At 56.4% G+C, this 23,289-nt stretch overlaps 1 protein-coding gene across 34 annotated transcripts in view; it reads left to right on the forward strand.

Moving 5' to 3' along the window:
• The window catches only part of PLEKHA6 (pleckstrin homology domain containing A6), a 159,505-nt gene that overhangs the window by 118,995 nt on the left and 17,221 nt on the right, over positions 1 to 23,289 (forward strand). For 18 of the 34 annotated variants that reach the window (XR_015143794.1, XM_086345691.1, XM_086345685.1 and 15 more), the window contains 12 exons: positions 1,697 to 1,801; positions 2,466 to 2,538; positions 4,882 to 4,982; positions 8,699 to 8,904; positions 10,359 to 10,841; positions 12,737 to 13,253; positions 13,719 to 13,805; positions 19,108 to 19,188; positions 19,953 to 20,021; positions 21,218 to 21,298; positions 21,579 to 21,728; positions 22,486 to 22,581. Coding sequence is in view for 33 of the 34 variants with exons in the window: in XM_086345691.1 (XP_086201817.1) it covers positions 1,697 to 1,801; positions 2,466 to 2,538; positions 4,882 to 4,982; positions 8,699 to 8,904; positions 10,359 to 10,841; positions 12,737 to 13,253; positions 13,719 to 13,805; positions 19,108 to 19,188; positions 19,953 to 20,021; positions 21,218 to 21,298; positions 21,579 to 21,728; positions 22,486 to 22,581 (2,049 nt within the window). In the remaining variant the exon portion in view is untranslated. Of the gene's footprint in view, positions 1 to 227; positions 339 to 1,696; positions 1,802 to 2,465; positions 2,539 to 4,881; positions 4,983 to 6,418; positions 8,258 to 8,698; positions 8,905 to 10,358; positions 10,842 to 12,736; positions 13,254 to 13,718; positions 13,806 to 19,107; positions 19,189 to 19,952; positions 20,022 to 21,217; positions 21,299 to 21,578; positions 21,729 to 22,485; positions 22,582 to 23,289 lie in introns of those variants that run through there. The other 16 variants (XM_086345684.1, XM_086345711.1, XM_086345710.1 and 13 more) reach the window with 8 other exon arrangements.

Below are 23,289 nucleotides of genomic sequence, written 5' to 3' on the forward strand. Positions count from 1 at the left end.
GCGTCCCAGAGACCAGAGGAGAGTTGCGGGGGGCAGAAAGGCTCAGTGCCGGCGTTCTAGAATGTCAGGGACCGCGTGGCCTGAGTTCAGTGACGTCGCAGGGACCATTTCAGAAGAGGCGTGGGAGGCTGACGAGGAAAGGGAGGAGGAAAGAGACGGAAGGGAGGGCAGGTGTTCCCAGACAGTGGACCGTGGGTGGAGGGGCAGTCAGGGTGTGTGCGTGTTTGAGAGACAGACAGACGGATGGATGATTTGAGATGGACAGGCCTGAGCACCTTTGCCGAGGAGAAGCCGCCAGTGGAGAAGGAAGAGAAGAAGACAGAGTTGAGAGATTACAGGTGAAGCAAGTCTCAGAGGAGACAGCTGGCTGGACTCAACGGCCCTGGAAAGAAGGAAAATGCCTCTTCTTTCGACCTTGTAGGGAAGGAGACAAGGAGAGTGGCGAGGGCGTCATTTTCTGGGTAAAAGGGTGTGAAATTGAGGAAGTGCGTATCTGACAGCCTTCATTTTCTCAGTGAGGATCAGGGCCCGTGGAGGGCAGGGTGGGCAGAGGGCAGGGGAGCGGTGAGGGTGTGCCGGCCTGAGGGACCTGTCTGCGCTAAGAGTGCAGGGAGGGCGGACGATTTGATCTGATTACTCTGTGGTTTAGAGTTGCAGAGAAGATCAAGGAAAAGCGCTGGATGGGATGCTGGAGAGTGCGGTTGATCTACCCTGCTAGGGAACCTAGGCTTTATAGGAAGACAACTGATACCAGGAGGTAGCTAATGAATCACAAGAAAAGGGGAGACATTCAGGAGCTGGGGGTCACAGCGGAAAAGAAAAGCTGGTGTAGGTGAGTGATGGAGTGAGAAAGCCCAGAGGACGGGACGCTGAGGTGGAAAGACGGGAGTATGAGAACTGGTGATGCTGGTGACAGAGTCCTGGGAGCAGGCCAGGTCTAAGGTGTTGCCGTGGGGGTGAGTTGCTGGGGTGCAAGTGGACGATTCTGGACTTGAGGAATCAGGGTAGTTTAAACTCAGGCCACTGGATGGGCCATTGGAGCCATGAAATTGTCACTGTGATGCAAGACTTTAGAACAAAGCAGATGACTGATATCAAAATCCTTCGTCTCTGAAGGAATGGTCTAGGAGCTGATCGTGGTAAGAAAGGCTAGACAGTGAAAGACCAGTAGTACTTCAAGAGAGACTGTTGCCAGAATGTGGGAAGAATGGCAGTGTCCGTGTGGCAGTAAGGAGCCAGGAGAACACCCTTACATCCTTCCTGGTCTGTGGCATGCTGATGTTCAGGAGTGAATAGGACTCGGAGAGGATGGAGATGTAGGGAATCTACTTCCAACTGAGTGGGTCCAAGACAGCATTATGAAAGAGGTAAGGAGTGAGGCCGATAGGAGGAGGATAGGCCAGAAGTGAAATGGGAAAAAAAAGTCTTATTTTCTCCTTAACAAAAACCACATCACAGTGAGACAGGTAGGACTATTCTTTTGAGCCCCACATTAGAGATTTAAAAAAGAGTCAAAAAATTGAAAGCCTGTGCCCTTGAGTTAGTAACAGATCCAAGGTTCTCACCTGAGCTGCTTAACCTGAGGGCCCCCGGGTGGCTCTGGAGAGGGACCTCTCCTGCCAAGGGCAGCCCCTCCGTGCAGGTAGGGCGGGAAGGAGAGGGAGAGAGTGAAGCCGGCTGCCGTCTGTCTCCCTAGGCCGCCCGGCCATCCCGAAAGGCCATCGCTTTCGGCAAGCGCTCCCACTCCATGAAGCGGAACCCCAGTGCTCCCGTCACCAAGGCAGGCTGGCTCTTCAAGCAGGTGAGGCCTCCTCCGCCATCCTGCCCCTCACAACGCTGCTTCTCCTTATACCGTCATTTCTCTGTACTCAGAAGAGCCCACGTATAAAACTTTGCTATGTCTTTCCCAGGTTCTATTTTGGTATATTTCTGTGAACAGATCTCCTGATTTTATAAAGGCTCCGGGAAGTCGAGTATCTTCCTAAAGTCACAAAGAGAAATTAGCATCATATTTGGGAGTCCAGCCAGGTCTCCTGATGGGCAGAGGCAATGACTTTGAAATATACTAGGCCCCTCACCCTGTGAGAGCAGCCAATGGCTCTGTCGGCAGGCCCGCTTGTTACGAAGGGAGGGATGTCTCCTCTGAGTCGCAGGGTCCAGTTCTCCTTGCTGACCCTGCCACTACCGCTGCCTGCCCTTCTGCTCAGTCCTTCCGACTCTTTGCTGCCGCATTTAGCTTCCCTGGGGGAGACGCTGAGGCGCAGAACCACGGAAGTGGAAGGTCCCAGGCAGTACTGGGACCCCCAGCCCACCTCTGAGGGCTCTTGGGGGCCCTTCTTAGTGACAGAGCCACAACCAGAAGCCGGGTGTCCTTATACTGAGTGCAGCCCTCTTTCCACCGCGGCCCCCTCCTCGCCGCACCCAGCTCACAGACCCTCCTGTCTGTTCCCCTGTGTGTCCTGCAGGCCAGCTCTGGAGTTAAGCAATGGAATAAGCGCTGGTTCGTCCTGGTGGATCGCTGCCTCTTCTACTACAAAGGTGAGCTTGTCCCTGGTGCTGGCAGGGGATGCCGAGAGCCAGTGCCCCCTCTTTATCATTCTGCCCTGTCACGGGGCTCTTAACCTGATGCATGTCGGTGCATAGGGGTGCACACATCCCCTCTGTGGTCTCTGGCACCGGTGGGGCATGACCGTGAGATAAGACACAGCTTTCTTGCTTACACTCTCTCACTCGTTTCCTGCTCGACAGTATTTACTGAGTGCCTCCTGGGCTTCAGGCAGTTCTGATGGGTAGTGCGGTACATGAACAAGACTGTCAGGTGGCAGAGGGTGAAGTCTGGGTGAGGAGGGCAGGAGAGGAGAAGGAGGGAGAAGAGGAGAGTGCCTGGCCACAAAGCAGGCCACCTGCTAACTGGACCTTGTCTGCTGAGCTCCCTCCTGCCCCACTGGAACGCATGGTCCGGCCTGTGCGGGCGGGGTTTTTTGGTCAGTTTTGTTCACTGTTGTATCCACAGCACCAAAAACAGCCCATGGCATGCGCTAGGCGCTCTGTCGATGTGGGATAAACGATCATCCCCCAGCTTCTGCCCTCTCTGCCTGCCCCAATACTCACTCCCTTCCCTCCCCTCAAAAGAGGGTAAAGCTCTTGTAACTTGGGTGCAGCGGCCCCTAGGAGGTTATTTTCAAAGCATGCACAGCATTACTTTGTCATGGAGGGCGTGGAGGGAACTGGTAGGGGCTGATGGCAGTGACAGTCCTGTCTTCTGACGCCTGGGCGCTGAGGAGAGAGAAGGGGAAGGGATGTAGCAGGTGTGGCTGTCTCCTTCTCCCACGTGCCCCGGAAAGGTGGGGATCCGACTTCTCCCGGTCTCCTGGGGGCAGTTCAGGGGACCATTAACTTTGGCACACAAAGGTTGTACCCAGGGACCCCTCCTTACTGTCGCTGTGCCCCGAGGCTCCTGAGTCCCTAGGAGAGACAGCAGGAAGGGGCTGCACGTGTAGGTCCAATCACAGAGGAAACCCTGAGACTGAGAGCAAGGAATCTGCTTGGGCCGGCCCCGGGACGCAGGGCCCCCCTGGAGCCAGAGAGTGACAGCAACTCCAGGTGGGAGGGAGGCTGGGGTCTCTGTGGGTGTGAGAGGGAACCTTGAAAAGCCCTGAGCTCCAGGCGAGCAGAGATGGGGGGTGCTCTCCATGAGGCATGCTCTCAGGAGATCCCTAAACACTGGTCTGCACTCAGCCCAGCGGGGCCCACCCACTCCGGGGAGACAGCCTCCGCCTCCTGAAGAAGCTCCAGGTCCCCAGCCCTCCTGTGCGTCTGCCCAGCCCTTGATTGGCACTGCGCAGGGTCAGCGCAGGAACCTTGGCCCGAGGGTCTTTGTAGGGATGAGTAAGGGGGAGGCGGAGTTCGTGGATTCTGTAACCCTTCTGACAGCTCCTCTGACCCCTCCTGAGGGCTTCACAGAGTCTCCAGCCCAGGAATAAAGTGCTCTCCCGGGGAAGTGGGGAGGCTCTTGCATGGCCTCAGGGAGTCCCCACCTCGTGGTCCCCACAGAGCACCTCTGCCCCTGTGAGTGTGTGGGTGTGTGGGACACCTGACACCTGGGAACCAGCTAGCTGATCCATCAGGCTCCTGCGGAGATCCGGGATGAGTCATGCTGCAGCCTGTTCCTTCACCTGCTTCTTCCCCAGGGCCAGAGGCCACGCAGGGGTGTGTCTTCTGGGCAGACTCAGACCTTAGTGGGGAGTCTAGTCGGGGGAGGACAGAGCAAGCTGCCAGGAGCCTGGGAAAACCTTAGAGACAGCCACCCAGAGGAGGCCAAGATGCGAGTGTCCGCTCTACCCCCCATTAAGACCTGTTCCGGGCGTCACTGCTGGGACTGCCTTGTCTGGAGGGGCACTGGGGGCAGGAGGTAGGTTACAAATGCTAGCTTGACAGTCAGACCTCTTGGGCTAAAGATCAATCTACCACTTTCTACTTAAGTAGCCTTGGACAAATTATGTAACCTTCCTGTGCCTCAGCCTCCTTGCCTACATAAAAATGGAGGTCATGCAGTACCCTTCACAGGATTGTTGGGCGAGTTAAATCTAAGGCTTTAACTTAGAACACTGCCTGACCTGCTGCAAGTACTCCAAAATGTTGGCTCTTACGTGCTTGTTTGCGGTTCCTAGCAACGTGAGCTCCCCGAGTCTAGCACAGTGTCTGCAGGGCCGCCATGCTCCCCAGCTCTCGCGTGGCTGTGCGATGGCCCCGAGTAGCTGACGGACAGGCGGTGGGGAGCCGGGGTTCGCGGGTGTTTATCACCGTAAGGCTGAGGCGCTGCCCTCCCCCGCCCCGCCCCACGGGCACGCACGCGTCTCACCGTCGCTGTTTCCTCGACAGATGAGAAGGAGGAGAGCGTCCTGGGCAGCGTGCCCCTCCTGAGCTTCCGGGTGGCCGCGGTGCAGCCCTCGGACAACATCAGCCGGAAGCACACCTTTAAGGTCAGTGGGCCTTCCTCTCCCAGGCTGGGTGGGGGCTGGAGGCACTTCTCCTCGAGCGCACGGAACGCAGCGGGGTCAGGAGCCGCCGCCTTGAGCAGTTCCGGGCAGTGGTACTGGGGGAGTAGGCAGTGGCCCCAGGACTCAGTCCAGGCTGCTGCAAGGCTCACCCAAGGCTGGCCCCTGGTCTTCGCTCCCAGAGCCGGCCTGTAGAGATGAGCTTCCGTGACACCACAGTCTCCTGGGGGAGAATTCATTCTGTGCTGCGTCCGCGGACCCTCTGCGCAGCGTCCTGGCACTGAGGAAATCCTTCGCCGCAGAGGCAGAAGCTGTGGGCCCATGGGTTTTTAAGATCCGCTCTGGAAAGTCTTCCTCCACACCTTTACGGGAACTAGACCCCCAGGCTACCTTAATTAAAGGGGCTCAGATGTCAGCTCTTCGCTCCTATTCAGTGCCCAGCATGCTCCCACGGCCGTGTAAGGGCCCTCAATTTGTCATTGGTCCTCACTTCCCTTTTTTGCTTTGCCCTTCAACCCTGCTGCCTGCTCCCTGTCCCCTTCACAGCCCTTGTCATGGCCCAGCGCCCTGCTATATTTGTAACCTTGCAAAATGGCTTTTGTAGGCCTGTGTGTTTTAGATTCCATAAACAATGTGCTCTACCTGAAAAAAAAAATCTTTGGAGAAAATTTAGGAAGTGAGTTTCATGGTGGCTCAGATGGTAAAGAATCTGCCTGCAATGAAGATCTAGGTTCAGTCTCTGGGTCACGAAGATGCCCTGGAGAAGAGAATGGCAACCCACTCCAGTATTCTTGCCCGGACAATCCCATGGACAGGAGCCTGGCAGGCTATAGTCCATGGAGTCTCAAGGAGTCAGATATGACTGAGCGACTAACTGGGTGCAAGAGTATAAAGGGCACAGTAATTAAAAGCCACTAACCTCATGGAGACACAATTTGAGGAGTAAGGGCCCAGGGAGACGGGCCCCACCTGCCTGCTCTGAGCAGCGAGCATTGCTGCTCAGAACCCATGGGGGATCTACCTATCAAAGACGCGTCTGCAGCTGTCTCTTCCTGGGCCAGTGTTTTTCCACATTTAAAAATTCATGGCCTGTTTGAAGTGATAAAAAAAATTCCTTGCCTTTTTTGGACTTAATGATGCAAAGATCATAGGTTCTTTTTCATTTTCCAAATATAAAATTATGATATCGACCATGCATTTTCTTCGTACAAAGCCCTCTCTCCCCCAGTTGAGAAATACTGTCTAAGACCCTGAAAACCCACAGGTTGCTCGAGGGCAGCGTCAAAGTTCCTGGGGCCCCAGAGACTCTGGTCACCTGGCTCCAGAGAGGTGGGCAGATACACAGGTGCTGCTCCGGGGAATAAGGACGGGCTGCTCAGGCACATAATTGGCTTCCAGTCTCCACGGGTCCTGTCTGCAGAATGGATAATCAATAGGAGCCTGGCTCCAGGGCACCAGATTTTAGCTGGGGAAATAGGAACAGGCTGTTTAACCAACAACAAACGGTCGTGCTACACACAGATACGTACACACACCCACACAGTCAGACAGCCTATCTCACCCTCCCCTGCAGACCTGTGCACACAGACACGCTCCAGCCCGGAGCCCTGCTGGCAGTTGCCTTAGAGAAACGTCCCTAGTGACTGCCACACCTGCTCCGCAAACCCGGGCCTCCGCGCCCATCAGCCCTCTCCTCCTTTCCTTGAGGAGCGCACTGCCTCTTTAAACCCGACTTGAGGGCTGTGCTCAGTGGCCCACAAAAGGTCCTGATTGTGGTCACTCAGTGGCCTCCCCAGGGAAGGGAGGGGCGAGGAGACAGATGGGAGGCTTGTCCCGCCGCGACACCCTCAGATGGCCAGTAGTGAGGGGCCGTCCTGCCCGTCCTGTGGCTGAATGCCTTGCCGTGCCCTGAGCCGCCCGTGGGGGCTCGGTGGGCTCCCCACGGGCGCCACCCCCGTGCTCTGGCCCCTCTTGTGTTTCCAGGCTGGTGCGGCTCCGCGTCAGTCGCCCTGTCTTTTCCCAGGCCCTCTGCTTCACCGTCACAGGCAGTTGTTCCTGTGCCTTGGCTCTCTGCTTGTTTCCCCATGGGCGTGTTTTGTCCTCCAGCTTGACTGCCAGCTCTTCAGGTGCAGGGAGCGTGTCTTTGCCCTCCCTGTGACTGGTGCTCAGGGCAGAGCTCTGCACACACAGGGCGCTCACTGGAAGCGCAGCGGGTGAATTGTCTGCTGCCGCTCCCACCAGCCCAGGGCACACATCCTCGTCCCCCGGTGCGGTTCTCCTCTGCAGGATCCCTGTGTCCTCCACCCCAGGGGCCTTACTCTGGGCCCTGCTATAGTTTCAACCCCTGGAGACCTCCTTACAGCCTCGGTGGCTTTACAGTCTACAGTGGCTCTACAGTTAGCAGCCCCCTTCCTCTGCCTGCCTGCTGGGCAGCCCGGCGGGACAGTGGGGACTGGCAGGATCCGGAGGAAGGAGCCCCCTCTCTGTGCTGAGAGAAGCAGTATGCTCCTCCACTGGGCAGCGGCTCCTAGGAAGGAAACCCTGTCCCAGGGAAGCTGCTGAGGGTGTGCGGAGCCTGGCTGGGGGAACTCCCGGAGGGTGTGGGCTCAGTGTTGCTGTTTAGGAGAGCCCTGGGGCTCGTCAGAACAGCCCTGCCTTCTCTGCTCCCAAACCCCGGAGACCCAGGATTTGCACCCAAGGGGTCAGAGGCCAATGTGCACTCTGGGATCTCTCGTGATGAGTGGGATGCACAGAGCCAGCTGCTTTTTCTGTGAGATGGTGGCTCTCACCTGGGGAGTGTTCTCAGCTCTCAGAATCAAGCTCGGGAGCGTCTTTTCCTCATGGACATACCCATGGAACAGGTGCCTCCGTTAAGGCCAGAGCCACATGGCAATGTGTTTGCAGTTGCCGAGCTGGTCAGGAACAGAGCTAGGATTAGCACTGGGCTGCCCTGCCCTCTCACCTCTGCCGGTCGAGGTTCTCCGGGTCTGAGCTCTCCACCACGGCTCCTGGTGGTGGACTGGGCCTTGCTGGGTGCCGTGGTCCTGGTGGTGACGCTGAGTAGGAGGGGTAGCCCGAGGAGCTCCCCACGTCCCCCTGCTCCTCAACATTCCTGCCACGCCGTCTCCTGTCTCTGCCTCTGGTGTTTGATTGACCTGTTCTCTGCTTCTCCTCCTTCTGGCCACGTGAGGACCCCTCCTCTGGACAGGAGCTCTCTTCGGGGTGCCCGCCTGCCATGCCTGCTTGCGGCCGCCAACTAGGTAGCGTGCTCTGACTGTCTCTGCATGCCCCCGTGTGCCCGTGCTGTCCCTCTGCCTAGGAGGGGGCCTCCTGGAGGCTGAGCTGGGGCCGGGATGGGCCATGCTTGAGGGTGGGAGGCATCTCTCCCAGGCATGGGGGTGACTGACCTTCACATCAGAGACCGAATTTGGTGGGCGAAGCGGGTGAGGTAATTAATTGTCCCTTCTGCTTGTAACCGCCTCAGGTAGGGCAGGTAAGCCTGCCTGGCTATTACTGGGCTGCCTGGTGGTGTCCCGAGGGCTAGTCACAGGCAGGCAGGCGGAGGCCAGCTGGAGCCCTTGGGACCGCTGTGGCCTGCCTCTTCAGCTTGCCCTGAGCTCCAGATGGAGCCAAGAGCTGCCGGTCGGGGGAGTGATTGGCCTGACCACCCCTCCTGCGGGCTGGGTGTCTTCTCCCCACAGGTGACTGTGTGCTGGGTGGACGAGGCTGGGGCCAGTTCCACGCACTGCCTCTCCCCACAGGCTGAGCACGCCGGGGTCCGCACCTACTTCTTCAGCGCCGAGAGCCCCGAGGAGCAGGAGGCCTGGATCCAGGCCATGGGGGAGGCCGCCCGAGTACAGATTCCCCCAGCCCAGAAGTCGGTGCCGCCCCAGGCTTCACGTCACAAGTGAGTGTGGGGCTGGAGCAGGGCATGGGCAGTGCCATCATAGAGGGAGTGGGGTGAAGAGGCCCCCATCCCACGCCATTGCTGAGCCCAGCACATGGGCTTGAACCCCAAGAAAAGGTGAACAAGCTCCTTGCCTCCCAGGAGCGTGCCTGACTAAGTGACTTCAGAGCTGTAGTCTCTTTTCCCTTGGGCCTCTCCTCCTCTTCTTTCTGAGCCACTGGAGGCCAACAGAAAAGCCAGTTCCAGCAGTGCCTGGCCAGGAACCATATAGGGTCACTGGCTCATTTTGTTCAGCACACCACCTTTGTGGGACTCAGGTTCGAAGCCCAGCTCAGCCACTTGCCCACTGTGTGACCTGAGTGTAAGTTACTTAGCCTCTGACCCTCAGAGACAGCCTTTATAATCCTACCTCTGGGTTGTGAGGACAATATGGTGTATGTAAAATGCTTGACGTGCAGCAAGCGCTCAGTGTGTGAGTCACTTTATCCCATCATTACCCGGAGCCTCAGCCCCTGGCTCTGCTTCAGCTTTGCATCTGAAGTTAGATTTTAATAGGGACCCAGCAGAAAGAGGTTTTACAGTGTAGACTCCAAGACTTTATGCGTGTCTTAGAATTGTTCACCAAGCAGTGTCTCAGCAAGGATGCTTGACTGTTGAATTAGAGAAGGTATAAAGAGATCGCTGTCAGGAGACTCCGTCCTTGCCTCTACCAAGGAGTGAACTTCCAGGGGTTCACTTATTCTTTTCACAAATATTTACTGTAAATACTAACGTGTATAGGCTGCTAGGAAAACAAGGTAGGAAAAGTCTGACAAGCGCAAACCTCATGAAGCTTAGATTCTCAGAGAAAGTCCTGTGAGAAGCTTGTTCAGGAAAGGGGTTTCTGCGCCTGTGAAGTCTGAGGCAGCCACTCTGGCCCCTGGTGTGCCTGCCGCATTTGACCTCACACAGTCCTTACCCACTCTGCCACTGAGGAGCCCAAGACTTGTGGACATTAAATAACTTTCTCTAGGAGAGAAGGCTTGCCTGTCACAAGCCTCTGTAGCTGGGACATCAGCAGTTTCTATTCTGTGTCGTGTACAGTTGCCACCAAGTGAGGCAGCTGGGTCCTGGACAGACTGCAGAGGAGACCCAGTCTGGGTGGGGTTGGTCTCGGCCATAGCTTGAAGGCTCGACTCCAGGTGGGTCAGCAGAAGGGAGTGGAGGGTGGCCCTTGGGGACGACAAGCAAACACACACAGGTAACCCTGGATTGTGCTTTACAGTTGCCCCGACTGGAGCAGGGAGAGAGAGCGGAAGGTGGGATTTAGGAAGCAGAATGGAATACATTGACTACTGTTTCCATCGCTGCTTTCTTGCCCATCCTTTTCATCCCTTTTCTCCTTCTCACTTTCCTCCACCTGAACTCCACGCCGGGCTGGGGTCACTTACAACACCGCCCTTGGCGTCCCACAGCCATGAGAAGCCAGACTCCGAGAACATCCCACCTGGCAAACACCATCATCAGCTCCCCCACAATAGCGTTCCCAAGCCTGAACCAGAGGCCAAGACTCGCGGTGAGGGTGACGGCCGGGGCTGCGAGAAGGCAGAGCGGAGGCCCGAGAGGCCCGACGCCAAGAGCGAGCCGCTGGTGAAATCCAACGGTGTCCACGCCGGACCGGAACCCGCCTCAGAGCCAGGCAGCCCTTTCCCTGAGGGCCTGAGGGTCCCGGGAGGTGGGGAGCGGCCCGCCCAGCCCAATGGCTGGCAGTATAGCTCCCCTAGCCGGCCGGGGAGCACGGCCTTCCCGCCTCAGGACTCCGAGAGCGGGGGTCACCGGCGGAGCTTCCCGCCACGCACCAACCCTGACAAAATCGCCCAGCGCAAGAGCTCCATGAACCAGCTTCAGCAGTGGGTGAACCTGCGCCGAGGGATACCCCCTCCTGAAGACCTTCGGAGGTGCGGCCTGGGGCGGGTAGGGTGGGGTGCTGTTCCCCCTGGGGCTGGGGTGTGACATGCAGGCAGCCTGCGTTGGATACCTTCCAGAAGCCAGGCTGGATGGGGAAACCAGCCCCATTCCCTGCCTGCCCAAGTCCTTCCTGCCCCATGGTTGCCCCCTACCCCTGATGCTTCCTTCAGAGGAAGCGGGCAGAGCGCCCAATGCCTCGCCCAGGATAGTAAACAGAGGAAAGGCAAGTGAACTGGCTCAGCCGTGTCCGACTCTTTGCAAACCCATGGACTGTAGCCCACCAGGCTCGTCTGTCCATGGGGATTTCCAGGCAAGAGTACAGGAGTGGGTTGCCACTCCCTTCTCCAGGGGATCTTCCTGACCCAGGGATTGAACCCAGATCTCCTGCATTGCAGGCAGACTCTTTACCATCTGAGCCACCAGGGAAGCCCCACAGGGCACTGGGTGGACTGAAATGTGGAGGCAGTCACAACGAGGGACCTTTAAAGCTGTTCCAGCTAGACATCCATCCCTGCTTCCCACCCTGTATAACATCCAGGGTTTCCACCAATGCGAGACCCACTAACCGCCAAGGCAACTCGCTTTGTGTTTGAATGGCTCTAACTGTTTGAAAGCCATTATTTATAAACACTTTTTGAAAAAGAAAGATGTTGCCACTCATTGGCCCTAGTTCTACCCTCTAGACAAGTTTACTTCTATTCAGTTCAGTTCAGTTGCTCAGTCGTGTCCGACTCTTTGCGACCCCGTGAATCACAGCACGCCAGGCCTCCCTGTCCATCACCAACTCCCGGAGTTCCCCCAGACTCACGTGCATCGAGTCAGTGAAGCCATCCAGCCATCTCATCCTCTGTCGTCCCCTTCTCCTCCTGCCCCCAATCCCTCCCAGCATCAGGGTCTTTTCCAATGAGTCACCTCTTCACATGAGGTGGCCAAAGTATTGGAGTTTCAGCCTCAGCATCAGTCCTTCCAATGAACACCCAGGACTGATCTCCTTTAGGATGGACTGGTTGGATCTCCTTGCAGTCCAAGGGACTTGCAAGAGTCTTCTCCAGCACCACAGTTCAAAAGCATCAATTACTTCTATTACTATCTATTACTAGATAATAGTGACTGGCTTTCATTTGAGGACATTTATTGGATATCTGATATTTGAATTTTTTGGATATTTGACATTTTGGATAGAAGACATTTATTTTTCTTTTGGATGTCTTTACATGTCTTTTGGATAGAAGACATTTATTGGATATTAGATATTTAGATATTTGAAGACCTTTATTGGACCTGAGTATGTTCATCAGGCAGGTGGGGTTACCGCTCCTTCCCTGGGGCTCTGGGCAGCTCCAGGGCTGCAGGTAACAGTTCACTGTGGTGATCTGCCCTGCCCTGGGGAGAGCTCCTCGCTTGGGTTGAGTCCCAGGACCCGACTGGCTGAGTCTTTGACGGGACCTGAAATCAGGGAAGGCGCCCCTGTGTGTCCTCTTTTGCCCACCTCCAGGGGCCTGGTGCACTCCACTTCTTTCTGCTCGCAGCCTCTCTGGAAAGGATCTGAGAAATTGGTTCCTGCTGCGATGGAGATGGCTGAAGGGCTTAAAGTTTCTCCCTAGCGTATTTCATTTTAAAGAGACAAGGATGGAAGCTCTGAATAGTGAAATTTCTGGCCTCAGGGAGCTGGTTGAGGGAGGGAGTTTGAGGACTGGTCTTTCTTGAACCTCTGGAAACAAGCCTCTGTGCGTGGGCAGTGCACGCAAGGTCAGCCTAGGGCACATCCACATAGTCAGAACCCGCCTAGGCTGGAGGACAGGGAGGGGCGGCTGGGGCACGGGCAGGTGGCTGGGAATATGCCCGTCTTGTCTGGCTTCCTTACAGAGTCCTCTCTCTCTCTCAGTCCTTCTAGGTTCTACCCTGTGTCCCGTAGGGTCCCTGAGTATTACAGCCCCTACTCCTCCCAGTTCCCTGATGATTACCAGTACTACCCCCCAGGGGTGCGGCCGGACAGCATCTGCTCGATGCCGGCCTACGACCGGGTCAGCCCGCCCTGGGCCCTGGAGGATAAGCGGCACTCCTTCCGGAACGGAGGCGGCCCTGCCTTCCAGCTGCGCGAGTGGAAGGAGCCTGCTGGCCTTGGGCGGCCGGATGGCACCGTCTGGATCCCCAGCCCCTCCCGGCAGCCCGTCTACTACGAGGAGCTGGATGCCGCCTCCGGCTCCCTGCGCCGCCTGTCCCTGCAGCCCCGCTCCCACTCCGTGCCCCGCTCGCCTGGCCAGGGTTCCTACAGCCGCAGCCGCGTGTACTCCCCCGCCCGCTCACCCAGGGCCCATTTTGAGCGGCTGCCGCCTCGCAGCGAGGACATCTACGCTGACCCTGCCGCCTACGTGATGAGGCGATCCATCAGCTCCCCCAAGGTGAGCCCCCCCGCCTTCCCCGCCTTCCTCAGCCCCTGAGGTCCCCCGGAAGCCTGAGGCCGTCGGTCGAGAAGACATGGAGAGGCGGGGGCGTGTGGGGCCTTTGGGTCCCTTGGCTGGCTCCACAAGACCAAAGGTGCCTCCTGGGGCGGGGCCGCTAGCCCCGCGGTCCTGTCCATGCAGGAGTCGCTTTGCCTCTGCGCAGGAACTTTGCTCTCTGTGCCCCTCCCCAGGCTGTGCCAGGAGCCCTGATGCTGTATAAGAGGGCAGAGAGGCTCTGTTTGCTTCAGACCTCGAGGACCTGGACAGATCATTGCAATCATATTGCAGTGGGTAAATGCTGTCCATGTTAGTTTGAAATCTGCTCCAGGACAGGATACAGCATCCCTGACCTTGAGCTGCAGTTGGTGGGGAAGCTTATGTCCCAGCTGAAGCCTCACCTCTCCAATCCCCTTTCTCTTCCAGTATGATTACCTGGGAGACAGGCGGCCAGTCCCTGCAGGACTGTTCCCCTACAACTACCCACCATCCCCCACGGTCCACGATAAGATGGTATGTCCTCTCCCCCGACTCCGCTTCCCCTCAGGCCCCCTCCTCCCAGGGGAGGACGGATGCTCTGTGCCCGGTGCCTGGACCGTCTGGTCTTTGGCAGCCTCTGGATACCTCCTCCCTGCAGCCTGGACTCTAACGTCAATACTGAGTGCGGTGCTAATTACCCCTTCTCTGCAGTGACACAGGGCAGAGGAGCAGGGACAAACCCTGGAAACGTGAGATGTCCCCGTCCTCTGCATCTCAGGACAGCCCCTGTCCGGTATGCAGAGGGGACTGGCTTAGGCTGCGGGCTGAGAAGAAAACTTAGGCTCGCGCTCCCCAAACAGGCGTGGCTGTCTAGGTTTCTTCCCCCTAAGTATACTTTCCTCGAGCTTGCCCTCTCCTGGAATGTTACTTAGGGGGAAAGAGACGAGAGGTGGGATTGAGGAAGAGTCCATATTGTGTCTTCTCGTATCTTCTCTCACCTTTCCACTCGTGTCTCTTCCTGGAATTTGTTCTCCAGAGAATTCTGTCTCCCCTGGAGAACTTGATACAGATATTCCACTTGGAGAGCTGGGAGAGCCTCTGGAAGCAACAGGCAGAGTCCTTGTCCCCAAGGGCCTGTGATTGACCTCCCTCAACGAGTCTCCTCTGCGTGTGTCCAAACTCTGTAGTCTTGACACAGAGCAAATGCACCCACCCAGAAACAGTGGATTTCCCCAGAAAACGCAGAGCTGACAGAAAGTGCTGCCTGAGTGGCTTCCTGGTTCCTCCATCTCCCAGGCGAGGGCCAGGCCTACCGGGAGCCATGGCACCGGGAGCCACGGCGTGTGCCCCTCCTCTGCCCCCTCCCTGCCCTAGACCCCTCAGGGCCAGGGCGGCCCCTCTTTGTCACTGCCCAGCTAACTCTTAACTGCTTTGCTTCCTTTTTTTATTGTCTTCTTTTGTTGTGTTCCTGTTGTTTGTGTTGCTGTTGGGCCTCGGGCTCCGGGTAGGATGAACTTTTAGACCTTCAGTTGCAAAGAAACCTAGAGTTTTTGGATCAGCAGGTAGGCAGAGCTGGTGCCCCTCGCCACCCCCTGCCCTTCCATCACGTCCGCCTGTTCCTCCTCGCCTCCTCATCTTCCATCCATTCAACAGCCTTTGTTGGCACAACCAGGGCACAACAAAGCGGCTTATATTTTGGTTCACAGCTTCACACCCCTTCTCTGCAAAGCCCTTTAGGACAGCTGGGAGTTTCCTGGGGAAAGGAGAACAGTAAATCACCACATGAATAATTAATATAGCCATCTATTTGTTCGGCCCAGATGGAAATGCCCCCAGGGAGCAGGCAACAATTTGCATTTTTGCTGGAGAGAGTTGCAGAGATAGGGAGGAGCTCTAAAACGGGAGTTTTGGCTAAAGCTAAACTAAATCCTAAAGCTAAGGATATAGTTCAGCTTGAACCTGGGAAATTAGCCTATCCTATTCCACAATTCCAGGTTGTGGTTAAATTCCATAATTTGTAAATGAAGGACCATAGACCTGCCCTCATGATTTTTTAGTTTATGTTAATTCAGTATATTTGTTAGTTCCTCTGCAAAGTTCTTTTGTATACACAGCTTATGTTTTCCTGAGAATTCAGTGCCGTAGACAGAGGGAGTATTAACCAACCCAGTGTTACAGATGAGCATCCTGAAGAGGCAGTGCGTGTCCCTGTGTGATGGAAGGAATCCACTACCTGGGCTCTCGCCTTTGGCTGCCGTGCCTTTGAGGCTAATGAGGCTGTGATACTGGGTTTAGATAGGTCAGGGGTCAATATGCTGGGCATTTATATGAGGACGTACTCATGTTCAGATCTGTACCCCCAAATCGTGGGGATCTGAATGTGCGCCAGGTCCAGGTGGAGGTAGCCTAGGGTGGTGGAAAGAATAATGACAGCAATAATAACAATGGCAGACTTACCATAATTGGATGCTTCCTCTGTGCCCCATACTGTTTTAAGCACTTTACAGATCCTAACTCATTTAATCTTTATAACAACCCTGCAAGGTGGGTGTTGTTATTATCCCCATTTTGTACAGGGTACGATGAAACTAAGGGCTTCCCTGGTGGCTCAGCAGTAAAGAATCCACCTGCCAATGCAGGAGATGCAGGTTTGATCCCTGAGTCAGGAGGATCTCCTGGAAAAGGATGTGGCAACCCACTCCAGTATTCTTGCCTGGGAAGTCCTATAGACAGAGGAGCCTGGTGGGCTACAGTCCATGGGGTCACAAAAGAGTCGGACACAGCTTGGCAACTAAAAACAATAATGGTGAAAAATAATGGTGAAAAGCCCAAAGATCAAACAACATGCCAAGGACACGCAGCCAATGAACAACAGAGGTTGGCTATGACTCTGAGCTTTTGACTCAGTTTACAGCTGAGGAAACATCTAACGTGAAGAAGTTGGGGTCAAACCTCATCAGATTAATTCTGTGCTCTTAACGTTGTGGAGAGGATCACAAACATGGTATCAGAGGACGGGGCTGTAACTGCTGGTGGTTCTAGTCACAAGCCATGTGACTTTCATCTCCTAGGGTCATGGTGTCTCAGTGAGCTCAGCCTTGTGGGAGACCCTGGGCACTGGGAAACACAATACACACACTTTAATCAGCGATGGCTCCCAGTCCCCAAGAACGTGGCATTTTAGTCCCAGAAGGCACTGTGCGCATTCTAGGCTGTGTGCGGGTGAGTCTCAGGATGCCCGCCAGAGCTCAGGGCTGGGAAACACTGGCAGGAAGCGGGGTCTGCAGGGCTGTGGGCTGGTGAGTGGCAGGGCTCCCGGTCGGGCCTTCCTCCCTGCAGCCCATCCACGTGGCTGGCTGTCCCATTCAGGTGTCAGGTGTCAGGACCCCTTCCTGGGGGCTTCTGCCCTCACAGGAGGGCTGGGGGCTTCAGGAATAACGCTTCAGAGGAGCTCTTCCTAGATAGAGGATAATATTCTTAAAAGACAGTTTTGTATGACGAGAAGAGTCCGGAATATAGTCAGACACTACACCCGAGTTCCAACTGTGCTGTTTACAAGGACTTTCCTTAAACCTTGGAAATGTCACTTGGTCTCTCTGGGTCTTTGTTTTCTCAGTCATGAGATGGACTTTGTAGGACCTGCCCTTTGTACCTCAGAGTTTTTGGGAGAGCCAGGTCAGAAGGCGTATGAGAGCCCTCTGGCAGACACTGATGTGGGTAGTGATTGCTATATGATCACTTTTTCGTTTTCTTCCAAAACTCAAAAATATTAACTTGACCACCCTTGACCCCAGTGCTACGTATTAGTATAAGGTCCTGGGTTAGGCGCTTTCTCACCAGATTTCTCTAACGTTTTGGAGGGACAGAAGGTGGCACACAGGAACTCCCCTAGAGGCAAGGTCCACACGGGCTAAACCGTCCTGGGAGGCTCAGCACGGCAGGGGTGGTCAGGGCGAGACTGCTGCCGCTTCCTTTATTGTTTTAGATCCCTGGTTGGGGCAGGAGTGAGACCTGTGCGGGACCAGCAAGAGCCTGGGCTTCTCTTGCCCTCTCAGAGCCTGAGGTGCTGGTGGACATGCTTTGTCCTGTACGCATCCGCGTGTCCCCCACACGTGGGACATGGGCCCGACGCACAGGCAGCAAACGTAAACACACACATGCCACATGCAGTCACACGCATACCACGCGGGCACAGCCTGTACACAGCACACACACACCACATGCAGTCACACGCATACCACGCGGGCACAGCCTGTACACAGCACACACACACCACATGCAGTCACACGCATACCACGCGGGCACACCCTGTACACAGCACACACACACCACATGCAGTCACACGCATGCCACGCGGGCACACCCTGTACACAGCACACACACACCACATGCAGTCACACGCATACCACGCGGGCACACCCTGTACATAGCACACACACACCACATGCAGTCACACGCATACCACGCGGGCACACCCTGTACACAGCACACACACGCTCACACACGTGCACAGGCTCTGAGACGATAGGAATTGAGCTTAGACCCTACAGAAAATGTGGCTGATGTCCTGTTGACTTTTAACCATTTAACAAATACTCAACCTCATATTAGAGTTGTTCTTTTAGAAGCCTTTTAAATCACACTTTATGTTATAGGAAAAAAACTCCGAAGCAGGCTAAAAAAGTAGAAAAATCAGATCCTAGGAAAGCCCTTTAACGTGCGCTAGAGCCTGTGAATGGAGCAGGAAGGGTGCCCCTTGCCCTGCCTGCAGAGTATAGAAGAAAGGCTGCATTTGGGCAGCCACCCAAAGCAGGCAGGAGGGAAATGTGTGTGGGTCCAACACAGACTGGGAAGACAAGGGTAAAAAATGTGGTAAAAAATCTTCTAACCCCAGAAGATCTGCCCTAAGGTGGCTCTGCCCCTCCCCTTACTCACTTCCCTCCCCTGGAAGTGTTTTCTGCACACGCCCGCTGTGTTCCGCCACCTTCCCCTGCAGATCAGCCGAGTTACAGGGACATAGCCAGGGACACCCTCCATGTGTCTACACTCGACGCTGCCACCCTGGAGCTGGGGGAGATGCCGGCCTTCCCGGTTGGTTTGCTTGGCCAGTGCTCCCTCCACCCTCTCATTCTCCCTCAGCCTTCCTCCCGCTCTTTCTCTTTCATTTGGCAAGCAGTCTTCCCCCTCCATGTTCCTGAAGATCTCTGAAGCATAAAGAGTGCATGTTGGGAGTGCGGTGTCCCAGTCTGGTGTCTCTCTAACATGGCTTGCTTGCTTTGACTTCCTTATTTGCTCCCTGGCATCATCCCAGGTCAGCATGGATGCTATCAGCCCAGCTCTGGAAACAGAATTTTACAGTCCTCTCTACTCTAGAGCAGAGGTGGGCAGGACTCGGGGAGAGAGGCCTGTGCCTAACCGACGTGAAGGCCCATCCAAAGAGCAGGTCGCATTTTCTTTAAAGTTGTTTCACTTAGTTCCCGTCTGGGGAGATTGGCCGTTCCCACTGCCTGTGTGGTCCTTGACCAAACCAGAGTGAGAAACGAGGGCTGGGCCGGGGGGCGAGGCCCGCAACGCTCAGGCACCTGAGCAGGTATCCCTGGGCCCGGGCCAGGCCACGTGACCTCCCGCCTCCCTGCCATGGCCTTTCCTCATGGGCAGCTTTGGTGCGGGTCCTGAATCAGAATTCACAGCGGGTGAGTGACGGGCGAGAGCAGAGAGGGTGCTGGAGGCCCCAGGAGGAGGATCCGCCCTCCGCTGTCTCCTGGAGCCCAGGCAGGCATGGGGAAGACCCCCGTGTGGACTGCATCTGAGCTGTCCGTTCCTCCCTCTGCCACAGATGAGTGAGAGCGAGGCTCTGATCAGTGTGGTGAACCGCATGGTGGAGAGCTCCTCCCCCAGCGCCCAGCTCTTCATGCAAGTAAGGCCTCTGCCTGGCAGCACGCTCCCGTCAGCATCATTCCCGCCTCCCGTGCATGGTCGAGCCGCTCCTCTGCCAGGCCTTACCCCTGGGCTCAGCCCGGCCTTCCTCCTTTCATTCCTGGGGTCGCCTCCATTCTTCATGTTCGTGGGTAAACCGGGCTCATTCCCCAAACCATCAGCATAGCCAGCCCTGACATCTCATGCCATGCCAGTGATCACAGAGTGTCCAGGACTTCTTCCTCGCGTTTGGTGCCTGCTTACCAGTGGCTGGGGTGGGGAGCGTGGGGCGTGGTGTGCAGCCGTCCAGGGACACTTGTGCAGGGTGGCTGTGTTCGCTGCATGTGTCACCAGTGGAAGGCGCGCTTGCCGGACTGAGAGGCGCCTCCGGCTTAGGCCCAGTCCCTGGGACTGGCACGTCGTCTACTAGGGCAGTCGTTTTCAGACGCTTCCGATGCTCCTTCCTTCTCCCAGGTCTTATCCTCAAAACCAGCCGAGACTTAACTGTTGCTCCCATGGTTGTTACGCGTGACCCGTTTGGGAGCTACCCGGCGCTGGAGCCCCTCCAGAACTGCTGGGACGGGCTTCGGCTGGGCCGTCCCCTGCTCTCCAGCAGGCAGAGCGCCGGCTCAGCTCGGGTTCTGGAGTGGGTGCTGTCTGAGCTGGAAGGCTGTGGTCGGTGGCAGGAACAAGGCGGGGCCGTCAGCTCTCCCGTGCCTGCACGCCCTGCCCTCTGCCGCGGTAACCAGTCTCCTGTTCCTGCAGGTCCCTCCGTACCCAGAAGTGTTCCAGGACAGCCTCCATACCTACAAGCTGAATGAGCAAGACACAGACGTAAGAGCAGCTCACTGCTCCTTCTGCCCCTCTGGCCCCACCGCTGCCCCCTCATTCTAGCTCTCCCCTTGGGGGCTTTTCCTGTGCCCCCTCTCGTCCCCTGTGGCCCCTCACAAATCTGGTCCCTGTCCCATCTCCCTGCAGACAGTGCTCTCTGCCCGAGCCCCCTCAGCCCGTTCTCATCCTCACTGCTCACCCTACCTGGCATCGTGGCTGTGTGTTTCTCCACTGAGTGCGAGGCCCTCTTGTCTATAGCAGTGGCCCATGCTTATTTCAGGCACGCAGACTTTAGTAGGAAGTAGCCCCAGGTGCCTGGAAGGAAGACTGTGGCCCGGTCCCTCCTCAGGGAGCTTCTGCGCAACAGGAGGCTCGGGTCTCAGCAGACCTGTCCCAGGGCCTGCAGGAGGGCAGGGCTGGGCGCCATGCTAGCTTGTGGGCCCGGGACACGAGCAGGTGGTATATGAGCCAAACTTGAAGTAAAGGACCCAGGGGACAAGATTCTTGGTCCATAGAAGGGAGCCAAGGGGGTGTTTGAGGAGTGGCGTGAATACAGGTGTGGACACAGGAAAGCACATGTCTCCCCAGGAAACAAGTTGGGCCTCACCTGCCTCTTCCCACTGGCCTTGTGTGAGTGGTGGATCTGCCCAGCAGGCAGGGCACAGGCTCCGTGCAGGCCAGGACCAGACCTCAGAGGGACCCCAGCGTCAGCCGTCCTGAGACTCTGGAAGGAGGAGGGGAGGTCAGGGTCCCGTGGGCCTCAGGACCAGTGTACATTGTTCACTGGTTTTACTAAGACTTGTTCGGAAACCGGCGTACCCCTCCGATCCATACATACCTGGAGGCCTGAGAGGCGAGGCCGTGTTATCGCCTCAGCCCCTTGTGAACTGGCACCCCCAAGAGGAGGGGCGAGCAGGAACTCAACATTTAGCTCTCAGCCCTCTCCCTGCTCAAGCTGACTCGCTTCTTCAGAATAAGTCCATCTCCTCCCCCAACAGGTCTTTGGGGAGTGCCCCAAGGTGAAGACAACTTCCTGTTCGCAGGAGCCTCCAAGGTTAGGGTGAAGGTCCAGGCTTCCTGGGCAGGGGAAAGGAGGTGGTATCCAGAGGCCCAGTCCTGCTTATCCAGTTCCCAGGTCCCTGTCAGGCCATGCCCTTGACTTCCTTCTCTCTCCCTCCCTTCCCCCTTGGGGACCCTAGAAGCTGCTGGGCAAGTTGTGTGAGCAGAACAAGGCGGTGCGGGAGCAGGAGCGGCTGGTGCAGCAGCTGCGAGCTGAGAAGGTGAGAGCCGTGGGGTTGTCCTTAGCGGGCACACGGGGGCTGGCCCAGAGAAGGGGTAGGTGGCTCCTCCATCCTAACTCAGCTGCTGAAGCTTTGTCCCTCCCCAAACCTCTGTCCTGCCCTTACTCAGCCCTGCTGAAGCTCCTCTGGGGATCTTGGCCAGTGTGAGGAACCTCCGCTAAGCTGCCTGGCTGAACCCCTGTGGCTCCAGCCCTTGCTGCCAAAAGCCCCAGCAAGGAGTTAACAGGGCTCCTCATAGCATTCCCCTGCCTTTCTTCAGGAAAGTCTGGAAAGTGCCTTGATGGGGACCCACCAGGAACTGGAGATGTTTGGAAGCCAGCCTGCCTACCCAGAGAAACTGCTGCACAAAAAGGAGTCGCTGCAGAACCAGCTCATCAACATCCGGGTGGAGCTGTCTCAGGCAACCACGGTGATCCTGTGCTCCTCCCTGCTCAGAGAGCCACCCCTCCCAGCCTGGGCTCCCCTAGTCCCCTCTCTCCCCGAGGGCAAGAGCAAGCTGTCTGGGAGGGATGTAAACAAAGCCCTTAATGCTGCCTTGCAAAACGGCAGCAAGCCGCCTCATCCCATCGAGTCTCCACCAGGGAGCTTGGCTTCTTTCCCACGAGCCACATCTGCGCCAGGATTTGTTCACGACAAAGTGAAGTTGAGGGCCACTTACTTCCTCGGCTGCTTTAACAGCTTTGCTGCACACCCCTTCTCTCCCCTCTCTGGAGAACCAAGACATTGGCAACATGCCACCCTGGCTACTTCCTAGTAGGCACCGGGCGGGCCCTCCAATGCAGACAGCAGCAGCAAAAGCCCTGGAAAACTGAAGCCCAAAGGGAGGAAGGTGTCTAGCCTCCGGAGGGTGGACTCCTCTGGCTCTCCTTTAGTCTCTGTCACCCACCCTGGGGACAGCACAGGGGCATAGGAGTGAGATCAGCCCCTTTCAGCCTGTCTGGAGAAGATCCTGTTTTCTTCCTATTTGGACGTACGATAGGCTAAGCAGTTTGTACCTCCTCTAAGGCCAGGGTTTGGCTGTCATCAGACTATCTCAGCCCTGTGCCTTCTCCCATCCCTCCGTGTCCTCCTCCCCAACCTGCCAGACCCCAGGTGCCCCGGCCCGAGGCAGGACGAGGAGGGGCGGTTTGGCACTTGCGGTTTCTCAGTGAGCCCTCCCCTTGCAGGCCCTGGCGAACAGCACCATGGAGTATGAGAGCCTGGAGGCAGAAGTCTCTGCCCTGCACGACGAGCTCTGGGAGCAGCTCAGCTTGGACCTCCAGGTGAAGGGGCTTCCAGGCAGGCAGGGCCCCTGTCCTTTGGTCCACAGTATCTTCCTTTCATGCTTTGGAGAGTTCAGAGACTTAAAACCGGGAGGTTGTCCTGGAATGAAAGACAAGGTTCAGTTCAGTTCAGTCACTCAGGAATGTCCGACTCTTTGCGACCCCATGGACTACAGCACACTAGGCCTCCCAGTCCATCTCCAACTCTTGGAGTTTACTCAGACTTATGTCCATCGAGTCGGTGATGCCGTCCAACCATCTCATCCTCTGTTGTCTCCTTCTCCTCCTGCCCTCAATCTTTCCCAGCATCGGGGTCTTTTCAAATGAGTCAGTTCTGTGCATCAGGTGGCCAAAGTATTGGAGTTCAGGGCGTGTTAAAACAGACTCTCAGTTTCAGGGTGAAGATAATGTGGGAACATTCTTTAGTTCTGTCAAATCTTGGGGGACAAAGAGAAGTTGAAGCGTGGGAGACTTTAACAGACATGCAGATATAAACAATGGCGAGTTTTTAGACGGGAAAGAGGCCTTCCTTTCTGGCATGGGTCAGGAATGCCTGCTTGGAGGCAGGAGGATGGACACTGGGGGCATTTTCTTTTCCGCCCTCTGTCTTCTCTCTCCCCAGGCTCCACTCCTTTGGCTCGCTTTGTAAGCCCTGTCTCTCTGAGGCAGTTAACACCCTGCTTTCTCCTTTCTTCTTCCTGGTAACTA

This window comes from Bos grunniens, chromosome 16, assembly GCF_055505025.1.
Source record: "Bos grunniens cultivar Pamir isolate PY7600 chromosome 16, Bosgru_T2T1.0, whole genome shotgun sequence".
In the NCBI taxonomy this organism is placed as follows: Eukaryota; Metazoa; Chordata; class Mammalia; order Artiodactyla; family Bovidae; genus Bos; species Bos grunniens.